The sequence below is a fragment of the Lampetra fluviatilis genome, chromosome 19 (assembly GCF_964198595.1).
Source record: "Lampetra fluviatilis chromosome 19, kcLamFluv1.1, whole genome shotgun sequence".
NCBI classification, from domain to species: Eukaryota; Metazoa; Chordata; class Hyperoartia; order Petromyzontiformes; family Petromyzontidae; genus Lampetra; species Lampetra fluviatilis.
The window spans coordinates 5707994-5729320 of NC_136293.1; the positions used below are offsets into that span (position 1 = coordinate 5707994).

Genomic DNA, 21327 nt, shown 5'->3' on the forward strand with positions numbered 1-21327 from the left:
ATGTTCTGTGCAAAAAACAACCTTTATTTTAAAGTGAAGCAGGGTCCACAAGCCAACCCAAGCCGGCACGGCTGCGGAGACAATCTTTAAGGCACGGCGGTTACATTGTGTGTGTGTCATGTGTGTGTGTGTGTACAGTACATGTTTGTCCGCGAGACTAAATATTTAAACACACTGGCCAAATGCGAACAAAACCAAAAAAAAAGAAATACCCCGGTGCATAACGTGTTCACCCTCCACCCAAGGCGACGAAGCTCGCCCCCTTTCGCCCTCTCCCGACCGAGGGAGACGTACGGAGAGGACCACGAGCAGGAGCCACCTGCACTGGCCTGAACTCAAACCCGGACCCTCTCGCCCCTCCCGCACCACGCGGACGAATCACGTTACACGTCGAGTCACGTGAAGCGGATGGCGCGCCGCTGACGAGTGGCCCTGGCCCCTCGGCGCGCTTGGCACGTCGCGGATTCAGAATGGCCGCCACCACGTTCGACGAGGGTGAGGGGGGGGGCCAACGGGGTCACGTGGCGTCGATGCGTCGTGCTCTTTCATGGACTCTACGCTTGCGGCTGAAGTCCATCTGAGAGACAAGGTGTTGACATGGGGAGATAAAACAAAAGTCCAATGTTTATACAACACAACAACAAATGAAAGACCCCACGGTTTAGCCTTTAACAGACTAGGGGCAAGTCCTGTTAGCGAGTAGCACCTATGAAGGTCAGTAAACACAATAGGGGTGGGTGGCCAACACCACGGCCTGCCGCCTTTGTCTCCCCAGTGCAGATGATTAAATTAGTACCTGGTACAGTACCAGGTTCTCATTTAAGGCCGAGTCGATCTAGAGGATGCCCAGGACCAGTTCAATATTCGCCACTCGGTCGGGTTTGTAGCGCGAAACACCGGCTGTGACGTCACCACAGCGCTTGTACCAGGCTAGGTGCACTTTGAAGCCACGTGAAGTGTGGAAGGCTTGCCGACAGGAGGTCACGGGGCAGACCCAGCAGGTGCTACGGGCTAACTGCGCGAGCTGGACAGAGATCAGAGGCGCGCAGCTGGAGGGTGCAACGGCACTCACTGTCGGCACGCGTGAAGCATTCGTGGCAGTGGAGGCGTCCGGAGCGGAGTCTCACGTCGACCCCGGAGCCCATGGTGGTCAAACCACCTCCGCACACCCCGCACTGACGCACGCGCACACACACAGGGTGGGTGAGTATAGGCAGCTGCATTGGTGTAAACAGTGAGAGTGCCTTAGTGTGCATGTGAGTGCATGCGAGTGCGTTAGTGTAAGCATGTATGAGTGGACGCGTGCGCCAAGGTGTGCACGAGGCCGTGTGTGTATATGCGAGTGCGTTAGTGTAAGCGTGTTTGAGTGGACGTGTGTATGCGAGTGCGTTAGTGTAAGCGTGTATGAGTGGACGTGTGTATGCGAGTGCGTTAGTGTAAGCGTGTATGAGTGGACGTATGTGTGTGTGTATATGCGAGTGCGTGGCTCCACCATCAGCCGCCCCCCGCTGGCCCCACCTTGAAGCACTCGAGGTGGAAGTAGACGTTGAGGGACTCGATGAACATGGCCGCCCCCTTGCCCACCGAGCTCTGGCAGCCCCAGCACTGCTTCTTGCTGCTCGCCGGCCTGAGCAGGCGGCACACGAGACGCATCACACCGGGGCGGCGACCGACACGCGAACCGGCACGGTAACGCGGCGGCGCACGGCGAGCGCCGAGCATATCGACGCACGACACGTCGCTACGGTGGGCGCAGACCGACGCGTCTTGTCGGCACACGGTACACCAGGCCCCCCTGCCCCACTCCCTGCCAACTCTCAACACCACCCCCCCTCCTGTCCTGCCCACCCCCTGTTACCTGTCAGGTGCGGGCTCCGGCGACACCGGAGATGAACGGTTCCATGAGCCCGGGCCGTCCGTCATGTCCGTGCTATAGTAGCAACAACAGCACAGACATACACAAAGAAAAAGATAAAGATCCCCCAGATAGCATTGTTGGAGCTTGTGCTATTGGCGACGACCTCAGAAGGCCAGCAGAGGGTGGGGGAATATCACGCCCAGTCCCCTTTGTCTCTCTGTCCCCCCCCCCCCCCCCCTTGTCTCCTGAGTCACCGCGCACAACTCCGTGTGCCTGCATTTCCCTTTGTCTCCCTGTGCCTCCTTGCATCTTCCCATTGTGTCTATCCCCGACCTCCGACCCCCGACCCTCGACCCCCGACCCCCGAACGGTTGGTTGCGCCACTCACGGCCGCAGTCCCATGTCGTCGCACTGCCGGCGCACATGGCTCAGCTCGCTGGCGATGGCGCTCGCGCGATCGTGCTCCATTTCGCCCATCGCCAGCGAGTGCCGGATCCAGCTGCGGTCGCCGCCCAGCGTCGACGAGCGCTTGGTGCGGAACTCGACCCCCGAGCTCCTCTTCCACTCGTCGTCGGCGCGGCGGGGGACCGGCACCGCCGCCGCCACCGCCCCAACCGCGGCGCCGGGCTTGCCGCGGTTGCGGATCCAGCTGGCGTCCGACGTCACCACGGCCGGCTTCTTGAGCTCCTGCAGAATACGCTGGCGCTCCTTCTCCGCCTGCGAGGCGGTGCGCGCCTCCTCGCGCGCCAGCGCCGGCTCCTTGAAGACGAGGCTTCCTCGCGCTGCGCACGGACAACGCGAACGCATTCGGAGACACACACACGCGCAAGACGCACAGATTCACGCAACAATTACAGCCGCCATTCGCCACAACTTCATCACGGCACTTGTGCCAGGCTATGTGCACGTTAAGGCCGCGTGAAGTGTCGAACGCCAGCTGGCAGGTCACGGGACAGACCCAAGTGCCATGGGTCGACTGACTGAGATGACTGAGATGACTGAGATGACTGAGATGACTGGCCGATGCACCACCTGTGCCCCCTATTGTGCCAACTTGCTGTGTTTTAGCCACTTGGCGCTTCGCTCGTTGTTGTGAGCGTCGCTCCTCCGCCCTCCGTTGTTGCTGAAAGGCGACTGCCTCCAACTGCCCAGCAGCAGCATCCTTCACCAGCCTCCTCCAGAGAGTCCGGTTTTAACACCGATGGTACCAATCACCGGCAAAGCCACTCAGCTCTACATCCTCTTGTACCACATCACTCCATCTCTTCTCTAGCTCGTGCCGCTCCTGTTTCGCCCCCTCTATCCGGCCGAACAAAAGCGGTTTAGGCATGCGGTGGCTGGGCATGCGGGCTACATGACATTCACCACAAACACACTGGCACACACGCAACAACAATCGCCATTCACCACTAGGTGGCAGTCATGTCACAACAGTGCTTGTGCCCGGCTACGTGCACTTTGCGGCCACGTGAAGTAGCTAAGGCTCGCCGATAGGATGTCACGGGACAGAGACCCAGGTGCCAAGGGGTTGACCGACTGAGATGACTGCAGATGCACCGGCTACACACGCACTCGCGCACCACCGCCACGCCACGCCAGCGAGGTGCCGGCCTCGGCGGGGCGATCGGCGGCCACGGGGGGGTGTGGGTGGAGGGGGGCGGCACTCGCCTCGCGCCGCCGGGTTGGGGTATTTCATCTGCTGCACGATCTGCCTCCTCTCCTCGTCCAGGACGGCCGGGTCGGGCGGCGCTGTCGCCGGCCCGGGCCTCGCCCCCGAGGGCGCCAGCGCAGACAGCCTCTGGGTGTTCGCTTCCTCCAGCAGCTTCTGCGCCATGTTCCCCGTGGCGCGCTGCACACTCACTGGGGACGCACGCGGCCACGCGGCCACGTCACCGGGGGGCGCACGGAGGATGATGCAGGGCAGTGGCTCTCAACCTCCTTTTTTGGTTACTGTACCCCCCTTTTTGAATTTTGCCTGATCCAACGTGGTTCTGAGAAATAAATGTATGAATAATGAACATCAATATTTTAATCAATTGTCCATTTTTTGCGGTATCCTGACGAGCCAATAACTGCAAGCGAATACATTTTTTTTAAATGGACGCTCTACATACATGACGTAATTTGCTCGCGCTCCCTAGTTATTCTTGGAAACCACATTGTTCGTGATAAATGAGTTTAGAAAGGTATTTTATATATCGTTCTAGGTTACCATATGGATTATATTGGCAGATTCATACGTGATTATTCACCAATTAACTGTCATGTATGATATAATTTCACATATTTATAAAGCACCTCCAGTATCCCCTGGGACATTGCCACGTAACCTCCAGGGTTCCCGTGTACGCCCAGTTTAGAACCACTGATCTCGGGTGAGTGGTGGTGGTGGTAGTAGTGGTGGTAGTGGTGGTGGTAGTGGTGGTGGTGGTGGTAGTAGTGGTGGTAGTGGTGGTAGTAGTGGTGGTGGTGGTAGTAGTGGTGGTGGTAGTGCTGGTGGTTCTGGTGGTAGTGCTGGTGGTGGTAGTGGTGGTGGTGGTAGTGGTGATGGTGCTGGTGGTAGTGGTGGTAGTAGTAGTGGTGGTGGTGGTAGTGGTGGTGGTAGTGGTGGTGGTGCTGGTACTGGTGGTGGTAGTGGTGAGGATATCGGATGAGTGGCGACAATGCGGCAAGGGGATGAACGACGATGCGGTGAGGACGTCAACATACCGGGCTTGTGCTGGGGCCCCGCGTCGCTCTCCGTGTGGACCCGCGTCCACGCGCGCGCCGAGCCCCTGACGGACACAAAGACACGACCGTCAACCACCCCCGTCATCATCCACCTTCGTCCATCGCTAAAATCTCGACTCGTTACGCGGTGCTACCGCACAGGGTCCGCTCGCTCTCCGAGAGAGAGAGGGGGGACGACTCGGAGGCGCCAGGAGGAGGAACCGCAGACGAGCAGGGGGGGAAGCCGGCAGCAGCCACGCGGTGGGTCGGCACAAAGTTTATGCCCAAGCTCTGCGGTCCCCTGTGTATTAAGGTGCTAGCGGAATCCGGAGCACCCCGAAAACACTCACGCGTGCCAGGAAACGCTCCACACGTGGCGAGGCAGATGGAACAGGCCGGGTCCCCACATTTCAGTCATTCAAATTTGCTCATTTAACACGCAATCCGTCAAATCCGGTTCAACGCGACCGGGCTGAAGCCCAGCATTGCTCTCGAGAGAACCCGGATTCATCGTGGGCGCCTGAAACAACCCGGACGGGAACGCCAGGGCGGCGGCGGTGCCGGCTCGGCGCTCCGGGGTGGGGGCCTCCTCGGCCACTGCGCTTCGTGTGGAGCGGCAGGAAGCGGCGCCTCCGAGTGCCGCCGAGCCTGCGAGTAACGCAACCCCCCCCCCCCCCACACGGTGGCGACACGGCGGTCGGCTCCTCACCTGGCGCCGGCGGTCGCCGCGACGGCGGCCTGCTCCTCCTGCCGTCGCCGCTCCTTCTTCACCACCTCGTTCCTCTTCCTCTCCTCCTCCTCTCGTCTCTTCCTCTCCTCCTCCTCCTCTCGTCTCTTCCTCTCCTCCTCCTCCTCTCGTCTCTTCCTCGCCGCCGCCGCCGCCTTCCCCTCCTCCTCCTCCTCCCGCTTCCTGCTTTCCTCCTCCTCGGCCGCCGCCGCCGCTCGTCTGCGCGCCTCCTCGATCGCTCGCTGGCGGCGTTGCTCCTGCTCCTGCTCCAGACGGAGCCGACCCTGCTCCATTTGGCGCTTCCTCAGCTCCTCCTCCTGCCGCCTTCGCTCCTCCTCCTCCTCCTCATTTACCTGCTGCTGCTGCTGCTGCTGCTGCTGCTGCCTGCGTGCTTCCTCCTCCTGCCTACGCTCCTCCTCCTCATCATCATCATCATCATCCTCCTCCTCCTCCCCCTGCCACCCGCGCTCCTCCTGCTCTCTCTTCTGCTTGCGCTCCTCCTCCTCCTCCTCCCGCTTGCGCTCCTCCTGCTCTCTCTTCTGCCTGTGCTCCTCCTCCTGCCGCTTGCGCTCCTCCTCCTCCTCCCGCTTGCGCTCGGTCTCCATGGCAGCCAGCCTCAGATCCTCGGGGTTCGGCTCAATGGTGCGGGCGCGAGGGGCGGGGACCGGCGGCGTCTGGCTCCACAGTGGGACCTTCGCACACACAGACAAAGGACCCCCCCCCCGTGTAACCTTCACAGACTTTTGGGGCAAGTGCTGTTCGCGGGCACCTATTAAGGGCGCCACGGCACACGAGGGAGGTGTGACCAGTGCCACGCCCCGTCACCTTTGTCTTCGCGGTGCTGATTGTTTGCACACCGCACCGAGGGACTTCGTTTAAGGTCAAGGAGGCCCAGTTCAGATCCATACGCCAGTGATGTTGGCCACGAGCGGGAACGAACTTGGGTCGTTGGGTTTGTACCGAAATGCGCGAACCAATGCCGCACGGAGAATCCCTTCGGAAATCTCAGAGCGGCGCGACCCTTAATGTTCTAGAACGGCCCGCCGAAGCGGATATCACAGAGCCACCTCCAAGCCCCCTTCTGCAAGCGACCTCTGGGAGTCCGCACACGGCAGAGGGCGGCGCTATCGCACTCGCCCTGCCCTACGAGAGCAGTGCTCGTCGCACGAAGCGTCGATCCCGCGTCGTCGCGCTCACGTGACTCACCGGCTGCAGCGGCGGGGGCAGCTCCGCCGTGCTGTCCACTGCAAGAGACGACAAGAGGGCAGGGCACGGTCGTTAGGGGTCGCGCCTGAGACACGGGGCACGCACGCGCGATGGGCGTCAAGCGAAGCGCGACGGCGCGGCGAGGGGTGAGCAGCGGCGCCAGCGACGCAAATGGGGGAGCCGCGGAGCGTCGAGGGGCGGCCGCCGAGAGAGAAACACAGCCGGTGCGGCGGCGCCATCCAGCAGCGGAGCGTGCAAGAATCATTAGCAGCAGCGGTTTCAGAGTTAATAGCACCATCAGCAGCAGCAGCAGCACCAGCAGCAGCATCAGGCAATTCTTGTGCATTGCAGCAGTGGACAGATCTGCTGAGATTGCGAGGGATCCAGAGAGGTCAAAGGTGAGCAGAGGTTCCAGGCTGTGTGAAGGAGTTCAGCGTGGGGGTGTAGGGGGATGGTGTGGGGAAGAGGGGTGGGGGATCACCTGGGAGTCCGAAAAATTGGGAGCGTCTCATTTGGTTCTTGCGGCTAATGGACACCAAGTCGAGACTGGAGCCACCTGGGGGTGCAGGTGAGGGGGGACACACCTGAGAAGGCGGCCAGCGTGCGTGCCTGTCCGTGTGTGTGTACGTGTACGCGTGGTGCATGCCAGCACATACGCTGTGGGCACCTGTCTCTTGCCGAGCGACTCTTCCCACAGTGCCCGCGAATCAACGAGTGACAGAATGAATGGCGGAACAAATAATTCTCGAAACAAATGTATTGTTTACAAAATGAATTCATGACCGAATGAACACATCACAGAATGTAGGAAATGAATTAATAGCAGAATTAATGAGAGGATGAATCGCGGAACTCACCGTTGCTCCCCGCTTCTCCCTGAGGCTCTTTCCCCACACACGCGTCGTCCCAGAGGGACGTGGAAACCGGGGCCTGTGCGAGTCGACACAGCAAGTCGTCACGTCAGCACGCCACGGCTCATCATCACACAACATTGTCCCGGCATGTCCGACACCAAGCGTACAGCTTATAATCCGATTAAGTCAGATGACACAATCAGCGACGTTCATCAAAATTAATGAGTGAGAGATTGAATGTCCCCACCCACCACCACCCCTTCCACGACTCACTCATCACCACCCCAAACCAGCGAAACAGAAAGAGGCAGGGCCTACATGAGGAGTAGCAGGGCCCAACAAGGCACAGAGCCAAGAGAAGAAGAGGAGGAGATGATGTGGCCTGATCAGGCAGGGGCGGGGACTAAATAATAAGGGGGCGGGGTATAAAGAGGTGTGGGCGGGGCCTACAGCTGACGCTTAGAATCCCAACACGTGCAGCAAAGCCTGAGTGCCGCGTGGGCAGGCCACAGGCCGACTGGTAATGAAGTCACGAATGAAGAGGACCGTGCTGCTCCCTCTTCACCCCCCCCCCACGCCGCCACTGCGTGCCCTCACCTGAGGGGGGGGAGCGGCGGTGAACACGGCATGGTGCGGCGTCTGCGCCACCTGCACCAGCGGCTCCATCTCCGCGGGGGGCGCCTGCGGGGAGACACACGGAGACACCGCGGCGCGGTCAAGCGGGGCCGGTGTCTCCCGCCACGTCTGCTAGCGGTCGATCTTACCCACCCCCCCCCCATCCATCTCCCCCACCTTTCTCTCTCCCACTTTCTGGAAGTTCATTCCAACTTCTTCTTCTTGGTTCTTTCGGTAAAGTCACGTAGAAGGGAGATAATAAAATAATAAAAATAAAACATAATAAAATAATACAATTCTCACGACGTTTCGGCCACAACGCAAGCAGCCGTCCTCAGGTGAAGAACAGGTCTGTTGGAAAGACAGCGTCTGAATGAGCACCACCAGGCTTCGCAGCGTATATTTAAGCTGGGTTAGGGGAGGAAGAGCGCCTTGACAAAGGAATTTGCATATCAACAGAGGAATTTAGCATATTTATGGAAAATGAAACTTGGCGCGGCGTGGTGCTCGTACCTTGGTGGGGGGGCGAACAGAGGCCTGCGCCGCCCTCTCCGACTCCGTGTCGCTGAGCTCCTCGCTGCTGCCCCACCGATCCTGGGCGTCCCCTCGTGAGTCCGAGTGAGTCAGCGACCCCGTGACCCCGGCACCATCGACGGAGGACCCTACCTTGAAGAGGTTCTCCGCCTGTCGGGGTTGGGGGGTGGGGGAAGGTGGGGGGCAGCGACACGAAGGGTAAGAAGTGAAAGGTCACGACCTCCCAGACCCACCGTTCACGTGGGTGGGGAGGTCCTCGTCGAGCAGTGCGTTGACCAAGGGGCGGCGTTTAAACAACAATTCGATCATTATCGGCTGCCGCGAACCGGGGTTGCTGAACGGCAATCCTGAACGGGAATCGATCAGCCGCTAACCGTGTTTGAGATCGATTCCAAAAGTCCGGAACCGGCGGGTAGCCAGGACCGTCGGGACCCCGGCTCGAGCCCTCACCTGGTAGGTGCGCGGTAGGGACTGGAGGCTGCGGGGCGCGGCGCTGAAGGGGCGCGGGCCGGTGCCCGGGAGCACGCGCACGCCCTGGACACCGGGGCGGACGCCCACGACGCGCTGCGCGACGCCGGCACTCCACGGCTGGGGGCCCGCCGCGGGGCCCCGGCGAGCAGCGCCGGCGCCGACGGAAGTCACGGAACTCGGCTCCGCCGCACGGCCGCCGTCGTCGTCGGCCTGAGCGACGGGGCCCGGCATGGAGGAGTAGAGGGCAGCCGAGACGCTCTCGTGGACGATCTTCTTCTCCGAAACGCGGATCGGGCGAAGCGGACGCTTCTCGAAGGAGGCGTCCTCCGACGCGAAGACGCCCGGAGAAGCGGCGGCGGCGTTGGCGACGGGGCGTGGAGGGGCGGGTTCCTCGGGTCTCGGAACCTCGGGGCCCCGAGCGAGGGGAGCGCGCGGGGGGCCGACGGGCCCCGGCGGGGCCGCGTCCCCGTCGCTATCGTCGTCGCTGCTATCGCGCGGCGCCGGCGGCGGCGGCAATTCCTTCTCCGCGACGATTCTGCGCGGAGGGGCGACCGGCGGCTCGGGAGAGGCTCGTGCCGCCGGGCGGAGGGCCGCCGGGGGGTCGGCGAGGCCGCTCGACGGCGCTCTGCCGGAGGAGGAGGAGGAGCGGACGCTGCTGTCGACGCCGTCGTGCGGAGAGGAGAAGACGTCGTCCGTGCCGTGGAGCCGATCGCCGTAGCCGTTCTCGCGGTCGCGCTCGCGGTCCTCCCTGCCATTGGGACGCCAGGGGTGTGGGGAGGGGGGAGGAGGTGGGGGAGTGGGTGACTGGGGAGACAAAGGTGGCTGGGCATGGTGCTGGCCGCACGTGCCCCAACATGTCTGTGGACGGTGCGTTTGCGTGCGCGTGGTGCGATCCCCGCGGTGTGACATCACACGGCCCCCCGTGACCCCGTGACCCCGAGGTAACACCATGTCAGCCCCTCACCTGTTGTGCATCATCTGGGCGTAGGTGCGGATCTCCCGGGCGGCGGTGGCCGGGCCCTCGGCCTCCGAGGCCGTGCTCAGCCGCTTCAGGCTGCCCGAGGTGCTGCGGCGCCGGTTCTTCCAGCGAGCTAGATCCTGCCAGCGGCAAAAACGCAAATGAAGGCAGCGATCCCCCGTGTAGCCCACACAGGCTGTTAGGGCAAGTGCTGTTAGCGAGCACCTTTCAAGGCCGCCTTTGCCACCATAGTGCTGACGTTTACGCACCGCACCAGGTACTCATTTAGGGCTGAGTCGACCTCGGGGAGGTCCTGGACCGGTTCAAATATTCGCCACTGGTGTTGTGGCTGTGAGCGCTAATGGAACTCGACCTCTAAACGAGGCGATTCAATCGCTCCATCTCCGCGGCAGACGCCCTGTGCGGTGTGCACTGAACTCACATCCTGCCACTGCTCCTCCTGCTCCTTGCCCTCGCCGCGGATCTTCTGCAGCTCCTCGTAGTGGAGCAGGATGCTGGAGCGAGCCGCTCCTTCTCCAGCCACATCGGTCAGGCTCTTGGTCCTGCGGGGCACGAGAGCTGTGAGCAGCGTCCGGCAACAGCCACGGGTGCAGCCACGGCCGAGGATTCCCAGTGCTCCCAAAACACCCGGCATGACCGAAGCAAGCATCAGCAATGCTCTCAGAAAAGAGGCAAAGATCCCCCCACCCGTGTGTAGACTCCACAGGCTGTTAGGGCAAGTGCCGTTAGCGAGCAGCACGCATGAAAGACCGGCGCGGCACCTGAGAGGGCAGCCACCATTTCCCCGCCCAGTGGCGATGTTTATGCAACAGCAAAACAGGAGCTCAACGGAGGCCGAGTCGACCTAGGGGCGGGACCCACGTCCGGTTCTGATGCTCATCGCGGTGTTAGCCGCACGAAGACTAAAGGGCTCGGGTCTTTTGGTTAGCGCGACGCGCCGAATGCGGTGCCACCGCTCCACCCAGCACAACCTCTTCCTAGGACACCAAGTGGCACGCCGTGGCACCCAGCAGCCCCGGCATCGCCACCCTGCGGCGGTGGGGCACAGTGCTGGAGCGTGGCTGGCAAGGGCCCTGGTGCCAGCAATGGAATGGGGACCAGTTTCGTCCCCCTCTCTTCGCAGCTCAGGGCCTGAGCTCTGCTTGCCCATGGGAACCCCGAGCAGTTGAACTGCCTCCATACTCGCTAGCCTCACCACTGATCAACCAGCTCTCTAGCCCGTCTAGAACACCACACTCGGCTCTCTAGCCCGTCTAGAACACCACACCCAGTTCAGTCACCCTCCTAGAGCACCATGCGAATTGACACCTCGGACACCGGTGCAGGCAATGCGAGTCAATATCCCCGTTCCTCCTCACCTGGGCCACTCTGGCTCAACCCTCCCCCCCACCCTCTCCCCACCAGTCCCCGGCGCAGTTGCACCGCCTGCACACCAGCCAGCTACACCAACGGTGCCGCCGGCGCTCTGCGGCTTGACGAGAGAAGCAGCCTCCGAGCGAAGAAGCGAAACCTTGGGGGAAGCTGCGTTAGTTCACGACACCACATGCGGGGTGGGGGGCAGTGCGGGGTGGGGGGGGGGGGCACAGCACCCGGCGGCGGTGGGCTGTGCGAGTCCTGCGGGCGAGGGGTTAAGGGGTTAAAACCGCGAGGCACGTGCAGCCGTGCCCAGCACCAGCAGCGGTGCCCAGCACCAGCAGGGGGGGGGGCTTAGCCCGGCGCAGGGGGAGGAAAGGACGGCGAGAGACACCGGCATTCCGAAGCGGTGCGGCCATGCACGCGCGGGAAGGACGCGTCACTCACCCGTCAGGATCCACCTCGGTGGACTCCGATTGCTCCCTACGGGGGACGACATTGGACAACACAGCACTCGGCTCAGGATCTGCGTGCGGTCGGACTCCCTAAAGTGGCCGAGCCGAGCTCACGGAGTGGCCGGGACGTCGCCGGGGCGGCCTCGTATAGTCGGAGGATAACGTCGCACGACGGTGCACGACGGTGCACGACGGCCCCAATGGCCCTGGCGGTCTCGAAAACCGACGATTTCAACAGTCCCAACGATCCTGACGGTCCCAACAATCCCAATAATCCCAATAATCCCAACATTCCCGACGGTCCCAACGATCGCGACGATCCCGACGATCTGGACGAATCCCATGGCGAACCGAGGCAGGATCCCCGGTGCGCACCTGGGTACGCGTGGTGACAGAGCCGCAGCCCGTCAACTGCTTGCCGGCACCCACTGCTGGCGGGAGGTGCCTCCACGAGAGGGAGCCCTCGAGATCCCCTCCAGAGAGCGTGTTTGGCCTACTCTTCCATGCTGGGCGGACGTCTTGTGGGGCACCCACACTTAAATTATTTAAATAATAATTGTAGCGATAAAGTTTGTTTACGCAGAAAGCCTCACCGAGTCTCACGACACTTTTATAGTAGGGTCCTGCCGGGTTTTTGTTTCGCAGTGCGAGGCGATGTTGCCGCTGTGTGTGTGTGATCCAATTGAAGCGATTTGCCGTTTATTTATAATTTTGCGCATTGGGATGTTGTGGCCGATGTGTGTGATTCTATCCATGGGAGGAAACTGGAGGACCCGGAGGAAAACCGTGCGGAACAGGGGGAGGAGAGAACACACAAACTGCACACAGATAAGGAGCCCGTGTGGGAAATCGAACCCGGGCGCTTCTTGCTGCGAGGCGCGAGTGTCGCCACTGCACCGCCAACCACGACCACCCTCCTGCTGCTGCTGCCCCTAACGCACACCGGAGTCACCTCTCCATCTCAACCCCGCAACGCCGCGTGGATCCCTCGCTCCGGCCGTAGCCATTCACAGCCACCAGCCATTCACAGTTGTGAAGAATCCACCATCCTCCTTCCCCCCCCCCCCACTTTGGGACTCTTAGAAGCCACGATGCTGTTGCTATTGACGAGTGATGACAGCGCTAGTGATGCCGATGATGTTCTTGCCTGACAACGAAACATTCAGCGAAAAAACGAATCCTGGAGAGGCTGAAGTACCCCCCCCCTCCCCCCGTTCACCACCTGGCACGATGCCTCCCCCACCCCCATACCGCTCGTCCTACGCCCAACAGCCCCCCCCACACAGCACCCCTCCCCCCCTCACGCACACTCCCCGGCACACAGGGGCATCCTCACACGCACGGCGCAGGCTCCGGGCTCTCCACGTGGACCCTCTCGGCAAACAGCAGCAGCCCCTCCACGGGGCCCTCCACGGGGCCCTCCACGGGGCCCTGCTGCTGCTGCTGCTCCTGCTGCTGCTGCTGCTGCTGCTGCAGCTGCTGCCGCTGCTGCTGCCGCTGCCTGTGGATGACGGCGGTGGCGCCCCCCTCACGTCGCGGCCCCGTGGCCCCCGTGGGGTGGTGGTGATCCTGGGCCCGGCGGGCCGCGGGGTTCGGCAGGAAGCGGTTGAAGGCCATGGCTGGGCGCGCCACGGGAAGCGAGGCGGCGGTGCGCCGCGCCGTCATGTCGTCCCTGCGCACGTCGGGCACCCTCTCCTCCTCTCCCTCGTCGTCGTCGTCGTCGTCGCCGCCGCCACCCTGGTCGTCGCGAGCCGGGCTCAGGAATGCGTTCTCTCTACGAGTGAGGATTTTCGGGGAGGGGGGGGCGCCGTCGGGCAGCTGGGGGGTCGGCCCCCACGTTGGGGAGGGGCCCAGGGGGGGACTGCAGCAGGTATGGACAGAGCAGGGGGAGCAACAGGGGGAGCAACAGGGGGAGCAACAGGCAGAGGGGAGAAGGAGAAGGCAGGTGAGAGAGATAGAGAGAGAGGAGCCGCAAGAGCGGTGGAGGCTGCGTGGAGACCTCCTCCAGCAGGAGGAGGAAGAGGCCACCCCCGGTGGGTGAGAGGTCAAGTGTCAAGAGCAGAGTGAGCCGCCAGGCCCGAGCGGGGGGCACCGAGCCCAGAGCGCGAGGGCCCAAGGGACAAAGCCGAGCGGCCACGGGGTGGGCCCTGAGAATTAGACCCCAAACGGGGGAAGGGAGCAAGTTGCTTGGGCAGACAGCCAGGAGGAGCAGAGTCTCCTCCGAGCGACCAGGAGAGCGAACCGTGGCTTTCTGAAGTTGGCGACAGGTTTCCGGGGCCTCACTGGGGCCGCTGGCAGCTCGCCGTGCGGGCGCTTGCACCCTCCTCCCTCGGGGCACTGAAGCGCAGGCTCCCCCTGCCCACCTGCTGCGGGGTGGCCGCTGCTGCTGCTGCTGCCGCGAGGCGCCGTGTCGAGACGCCCACACGACGGCGTCCCAGCGCCGCGCGTCGCGCTCCGTGCAGGGCGTCGGCAGGAAGCTGCGGGGCGAGGCGGCCGCGGGGCCCCGCAGCCCGAGGGCCCGCCGGGCCGCCAGGTCGTCGCGCTCCACGTCGGGGACGCGGCGGTCGTCCTCCTCGTCGTCGTCGTCGTCCCCGTCGGAGCCGCCGTCGGCGCCGCTCAGGAAGGGGTTGTCCCTGCGCGTGATGATGTCGGGCGAGCGCGCCCCCTCGTGCTCCCCGTTCTCCTCCGCGCTGCGCCGGCCGCCGTCAGGGAGGGCACAGACGCCTGGACCGTCATCTTCGGCGGCGGCGGCGGCGTCGGTATCGACCCGCCGGTGCTTTAGTGGGAGTTAGTGTCACCGCAATCTTCGCGAGGAGGAGGTTAGTGGCGCCGGTGGCAGTGGTCGCCAGCGTTAGGCGATTGCGGAGTCGAGGGCGAGGAGCGTGCCCTCCAAGTGCTCTCACCCCCCCCCCCCCCACTCAATCCCGCACTCAAAACGCAGGCAGGCGGGCGGCACATTCCCACGGGCCCGCGGGGAAACCCTCAAACCCCTGACCCCTGCTCGTACCCCGCTGCTGGGGAACCCCTGAACGGGGTTGTTTGGTCGTCGCCGGGGCCGTTACCCCGCCGGCCCGTGGGACAGGCTGGCGCCTCGCTGGCACCGCGACCATGCGGGGGGAGGGAGCAGGCAGGAGGGAGCAGGCGGGGTTAAGGGGGGGGGGAGCCACTCCTCCGAACCTTCCCATCGTCCAGGGTTGCAGCGCCGGCGTAGGGAACCACGGCGGCCGCTGCGCCGCGACGGTGCCCGGTGGCGGCGAGGGGGAGGGCGGCGGCGACGACGGCACCGGGGCCGTGCCGCAGACGCCCCGCGTCACGCTGTACCAGCCGGCGCGCTCGCTCCCGTCGGAATCCGACCCCGACCCAGACCTCTCGTGTGCCGGGGTCACCGTCTCGGGGTCGCTGAAGGTCACGCACTTACCCGTGCGCCGGCGCGGGCGCTCCTCCTCCGCGGTGTCATCATCGTCGTCGGGTCTGTGCGGGCCCAGCGCACGACGCTCACCGTCGCGTCACGCTACACCCCGACGACTCCAGTTCTGCAGAGGGCCCCCCAAAATACCCCCCCCGCCCCCCCAAGGAAAATAATCCCCAACCCTAACGGCCTCAAAAAGCCCAAATTCTAACACCCGAGCATCTCCAGAAAATCCCAAAATCATGGGAATCTTGAATAACCTCAAACCCACTTCACCACGAATCGGAACGCTCTCCCGCACTCAGCCCCACTCTCTAACACACGCGCGTACTAACACACATGCATGCACGCACATGCATGCGCACAACAACAACGGCCGTCGTTCGCCACAAAGAGGCTGTGATGCACCCACGTTGCTTGTGCCAGGCTAGGTACACTTTGAGGCCACGTGAAGTGTCAAAAGGCTCGCTGGCAGGAGGTCACGGCACAGACCCAGGTGTTATGACACACGCACGGAACAGTGAAACGCAGGCGTTGGGCGGCCACGGTTCGCGGCGGGGCGGTGGCGGCGCTACCTGTAGAGGCCGCCGTCGCTGGTGACGGACAACGAACGGCCGGCGCCGTCGGTGTCGTCGGGGCCCTGCAGGGCGACGCTGCTGGCCCAGCTGCGCCGCGCCACCTCGTTGCGCTCCCCGCGCTTGCGCCGCAGCGGAGCCGGGAGGTGCGCCGACACGACCAGGGCGCTCGTGGCCGGCGCCGTCGCCTGGTGGCGCCCCGGCAGAAACTGGTTGAAGGCGGCGGGCGGCGTCTTGGGCTCGACGGCCGTGGAGACGCGGCGCAGCGACATGTCGTCCCGGCCGGAGGCGCGGCGGCGCACGGCGCCCTCGCTCTCCGCGTCGCTGCCCTGGTAGCCTGGGGTGGGGGGCGGGGCAGCGTCGTCATCGTCAGTGGCACGAGGGGCAGCCGCAGTAGCAGCACAATCGTGAACATCAGCATCACTTGCGCCATCATCACTCATCAATAGCAGCAGCATCGTGGCCTCTAAAAGGAGGCCCAAGGTGGGGGGGGGGAGGGGGGCTGGTGGGATCCATCACGATCTTGAGAGATGTCGGGCAAAAGTTCACTGTCAAGGTCACGCACAAGGACTCTTAACATCATCATCATCATCAGCAGCAGCAGCAGCATCACCCTAATCCACCATAGCAGCGTTGCCATCGGTAGCATCGTTAATCGTTATGATCTTCGTCATCGCCATCGTCAAAATCAACAGCCAATTAGACGAACACCCGAGAGACACGGCGATGGCGAGCGTCGCGTCGCATCATCCCCACCTTCTCCGCCGTCCCTGGGCGCGTCGGGAGAGAGCGGCCGGGAGCCGGCTGAGCCGAGGGAGCCGAGGGAGTCGAGGGAGTCGAGGGAGTCGTCGCGTACGTGCGAGGGCGGAGAGAGCGAGGCGCTGCGCTCTGAGTCGCAGCTCTCCAGGTACCCGCTGTCGCGCCCCCCGCCGCGCCACCCACCGGCCCCCCCCCTCGCCCGCCTCCTCCGCCTGCGGCCACACGGAGATAGGATGACGGTGGCTCGCATGGTGACTCGCAGCATCTCACACGGTCACACGGAATCTCGCACGGCGACGGCCCGGCCTTTGCAAACGATGACTCGGTGTGAAAAATGAATGGCGACGTCCACGCCGTCACCGCCGACGTGTTCAGAAATAGGAACGCGTTCACAACAATGTGACGGCCACACATAGACGAGTATTTGGAGAACGAACCAAAATACTTTTTACCGGAAGGAGAGTCGGACGGGGGGAGACGCTCTCTCTCGCTACGCACAGACGCTTTATAAATAGAGCCACGCGACACTTGTGACACTTTGGGGCCCCGCGGTGGGCACAGTAGCGGGGCCAGCTGTTGTACTGCACTTCTACGGCCCCACGCCGCAGAGCCGCACCGACCAGCACGGTTAAGAGCGGTCGAATAACGGCCACGAACCAGACGGCATCGTGGTGGGGCGGGGGGTGGGGGGAGGTGGAAGACTCTAAGTCAGCAGTGAATCGATCATAACCGGTGATGATGACGATGACAATGCCGACGATTGTAACGCTGCGTTGTGTCGAAGGAGGCACCTTGCCGTGTGCCCCGCTGCCGGAGAGGACCCCGTCGAAGGCCCGCAGGCCCAGCGCAGGGCCCTGGTAGTCGCGAGAGGTCTGCGCCGCCCGACCCAGCCAGTAGAGGGTGATCAGCACCTGAGAGAGAGGTGGGGGTTGGGGAAGGGGACAGTGATAATAACGATGGAAGTTACTCATCCCGCGAGGAAGGCAACACCGAGTCCGAAGGCCCTTTTTGCAGGAGGGTCTTGCGTTGGGACTTTTGGCCAACACCGGTTATACATCGCACGGTGATTTATAGCACTCACGCCGAGGAGTAGACCGGGGGAAGAACATGCACGTGCAGACGCCACATGCAGACGCCACACAGAAAGGCACCCGGAGTCGGGAACTGAACCCAAGTTCCTTGTTGCTGTGAGGCGCGTGTGTGAGAAAGAGTGTTTGATGAGGTGTGTATGTGTGACGAGGTGTGTGTTTGATGAGGTGTGTGTGGGGGAGCGGTAGTGTAGCGGTTAGCGCGCTGCGCTATGAACCCGGCGACCCGGGTTCGATTCTCGCTCACGGCCAACACCAGTGACGATTATCTGAACCGGTCCCGGGCCTCCCCTAGGTCGACTCAGCCTCAAATGAGTACCTGGTGCAGTGTGTAAACATTGCCACTAGGGAGACAAAGGCGGTCGGGCGTGGTGCTGGACACCCACACCCTCGTGTACCGTTCCGGCCTTCAAAGGTGCTCGCTAACAGCACTTGCCCCTACAGTCTGTTAAGGCTATATGGGGGATCTTTGTGTGTGTGTGTGAGACGAGGTGTGTGTCAGAGGTCGCAATCGGGTACCCGATACCCGTACCCTACCCGATACCCGGCTATGCGTACCCGGCCGGGTACGGGTACCCGTTTGCGACCCTGGTGCGGCCGGGTACGGGTAGACCGCGAGTCACTGGTGAGTAACCGTTTGTCACTCATTTCCCAACGTCTTGTCTCTTCTCACAATTCAAGTTCCTAGAATCAACCCACCCACGCCTGCAACATGGCTTCATCCCAGAGGTCGCAATCGGGTACCCGTACCCTACCCAATACCCGGCCGGGTCCGGGTAGCCGGGTATCGGGTAGGGTACGGGTACCCGATTGCGACCCTGGTGTGGCCGGGTACGGGGACGGGTAAGGAATCAAAACCCGTTTGCGACCTCTGGTGTGTGTGACGAGGTGTGTGTGTGTGTGACGAGGTGTGTGACGAGGTGTGTGTGTGACGAGGTGTGTGACGAGGTGTGTGTGTGACGAGGTGTGTGACGAGGTGTGTGTGGGTGTGACGAGGTGTGTGACGAGGTGTGTGTGTGTGTGTGTGAGACGAGGTGTGTGTGTGACGAGGTGTGCGACGAGGTGTGTGTGTGAGACGAGGTGTGTGTGTGACGAGGTGTGCGACGAGGTGTGTGTGTGTGAGACGAGGTGTGTGTGTGACGAGGTGTATGACGAGGTGTGTGTGTGTGTGACGAGGTGTGTGTGTGACGAGGTGTGTGACGAGGTGTGTGTGTGTGTGACGAGGTGTGTGTGTGTGACGAGGTGTGTAGCTGCTCACATTTTTCAGGCGTCTGTCGGTCTCCGCTTCACTGCAAGACACGGACACGTGACGCGGTCAGAGACGCGTGGACACATATGGGAACAAAGATCATCCCATGGCCCTGCACGCTGTCGGGGCAAAGTGCTGTTAGCGAGCACCTATTAAGGTTGCCATGGCACTGCAGGTGGCGGCATGGTCGGCCCCATGCCTGGCCACCTTTTGTCTCCCCACTGCTGATGTTTACACGCAAGCAGGCACAGAGCCGTAGGTACACAGTGACACAGTGACACATAGAGCACACAAGGGCCTGGGAAAAAAACAGTGACACACAGGGACTCACGCACACACAGCACAGTCGGACAAATAACACAGACACACAACACAGAAACACAAATACAACACAAGGACACACACGCAGCACAGTCACCCTTTCGCGATACACTGTATATATACGTACTGACGATAAATTATCGCTAAAAGCGTTTTTTTTTATTAGCAGCGTCTGGTGGCCGGAGCCACATGGCACCATAACGTCTGGTGCTCGTGACCACTAAGCGGACTCCCCCTTATCTCCAACTCGCTCTCCTCTCTCTCGCCAATCTCGATCTGTCCGTCACAGCTCGGCCGTATCTCTCAGCGGGCCACAATTCCCACGGGACAATCATCCGACTCCTAACGCAGGTCGCCAGGTGAAGAACACGGGCCCCCGAATCGCAAATCACAATCGTGTCTCGCGCACGACTCGAAGGCGCGTGTCGCGAGCGTATACGTGCACTTTGGCTTTCACTTAACCCTTCATTATTCACTACGTCTCTGTGGCCTCCCGATGATCCACGTGCTGTGAAGAAGGGCCCATTGCCCGAAACGTCACCCATTATATATTTACCATTTTAAGGCCACGCACGGTGTCGATTATTTAATCGTGCTCATTGACGTCTCCAGGGATAAATGGTGGAAACGAAATCTCTGCAGACGCGATGGTGACACCGCTGACCGACACTCGGACGACCCGGCGTGACCCCCCCCCCCCCTCGGCGTGGACACGCGGCCTCGGTCGTGCGTCACGGGGTCACGGACGCAGGGTCATAGCGTCTCGGGGTCACGGACGCAGGGTCACAGCGTCATGGGGTCACAGACGCATGGTCACAGCGTCTCGGGGTCACCGACGCAGGGTCACAGCATCTTGGGGTCACGGACGCAGGGTCACAGCGTCTCGGGGTCACGGACGCAGGGTCACAGCATCTTGGGGTCACGGACGCAGGGTCACAGCGTCACGGGGTCACGGACGCAGGGTCACAGCGTCTCGGAGTCACGGACGCAGGGTCACAGCGTCATGGGGTCACAGACGCGGGGTCACAGACGCAGGGTCACAGCGTCTCGGGGTCACGGACGCAGGGTCACAGCGTCTCGGGGTCACGGACGCAGGGTCACAGCGTCTCGGGGTCACGGACGCAGGGTCACAGCGTCTCAGGGTCACGGACGCAGGGTCACAGCGTCTCGGGGGAGGGGAGACAGGAGGAGACGAGCGGGGGTGAGACGACGCCTCCGCCCGCGTCCCCGCGAGAGAGGACGGCCCAAGAGGGGTCCCCTCGGGTTTGACGAGACCGCCGAAGATTGCCGGTGGAGAAGGCCGCTAAGAGGGACGGAAGCACGGGAGTAGCAGTGCCTCAAGTAGACGTCTCAGGGAGAGAAAACACCGAGATCGTCGATTGGAAGACGGCTAAATGAGACGACCAGCGATGCATCGTTATGACTATTCCACGTGTTCACCGAAGTGAGTAATCTGCAGGTTATTTTTCATCCTTGGGTTGTTTGGCCAATACCGGTGACTTTCATTGCGTGTGTTGTCGCTATGCGGGGGGGGGGGGGACCGGAGAAACCCATGCAGAACAGGGGCTAGAAACATAAAAACTCCACGCGTAAATGTGCCCGAGACCGGATTCGAACGCAGGAACCTCTTGCTGCGAGAGGCAGCAGCGTCGCCACTCTGCCACCACCCTGCCGCCCATTAATGCACACAGGTAGAGTGCCAGGTAGAGTCTCAGGTAGAAGCGACGGGAAAAGGTGTCCCAGCAAGGTGTGGCTCAAGAGGGAGAGGATGAGAGGAGGCTGGGAGGGGCTCGGTGGTAGTGGCGGTGGTGGCATGTGTGGTGTGGGGAGGGGGGTGCTGCATCAGACGGGCTGTGCCGACACCTGAGCTCTTTGTTTCGCTGACGGGCACGGCGCGTCCCGTGAGCCGAGCGGTTCCGCGCCATTCCTTGGCGGTGACGCCACCGCCGGGGCGAGTTCCTCAGCGCCCGGTGACAAGTGCGGCAAACACTCGTCGCAGGTAAACACCGCGCGCGCGGTGTGGGCACCTGCACGCCGGTGTCACGCACGGCCGGGCCCGTGGTCCCAAGTAACCCTACTTCACCACCACCTCCCTAATCATCCCTTCATTCCACCACCCATTCAACACAACCGCCGTCGCCAACCCTAATCAGCCATCCCACCCA

The 21327-nt window shown here is 62.4% G+C and overlaps 1 protein-coding gene across 1 annotated transcript; it reads right to left on the bottom strand.

The window, feature by feature from the left end:
- Positions 1-29: 29 nt before the first annotated feature.
- Positions 30-19038, bottom strand: LMO7 (LIM domain 7). Its single transcript, XM_078864756.1, has 22 exons — positions 19004-19038; positions 18851-18881; positions 17296-17415; positions 16502-16769; positions 15746-16082; positions 11754-11789; positions 10375-10495; positions 9939-10072; positions 8954-9722; positions 8483-8653; positions 7952-8035; positions 7358-7430; positions 6982-7056; positions 6501-6538; positions 5277-5986; positions 4568-4632; positions 3527-3718; positions 2247-2640; positions 1859-1930; positions 1519-1627; positions 1073-1175; positions 30-577 (listed from the first exon to the last, which is right to left on the bottom strand). Exons 1-22 carry the CDS (start codon positions 19036-19038, stop codon positions 555-557), a joined length of 3960 nt encoding a protein of 1319 aa, XP_078720882.1. The 3' UTR covers positions 30-554.
- Between the last annotated feature and the right edge of the window lie 2289 nt (positions 19039-21327).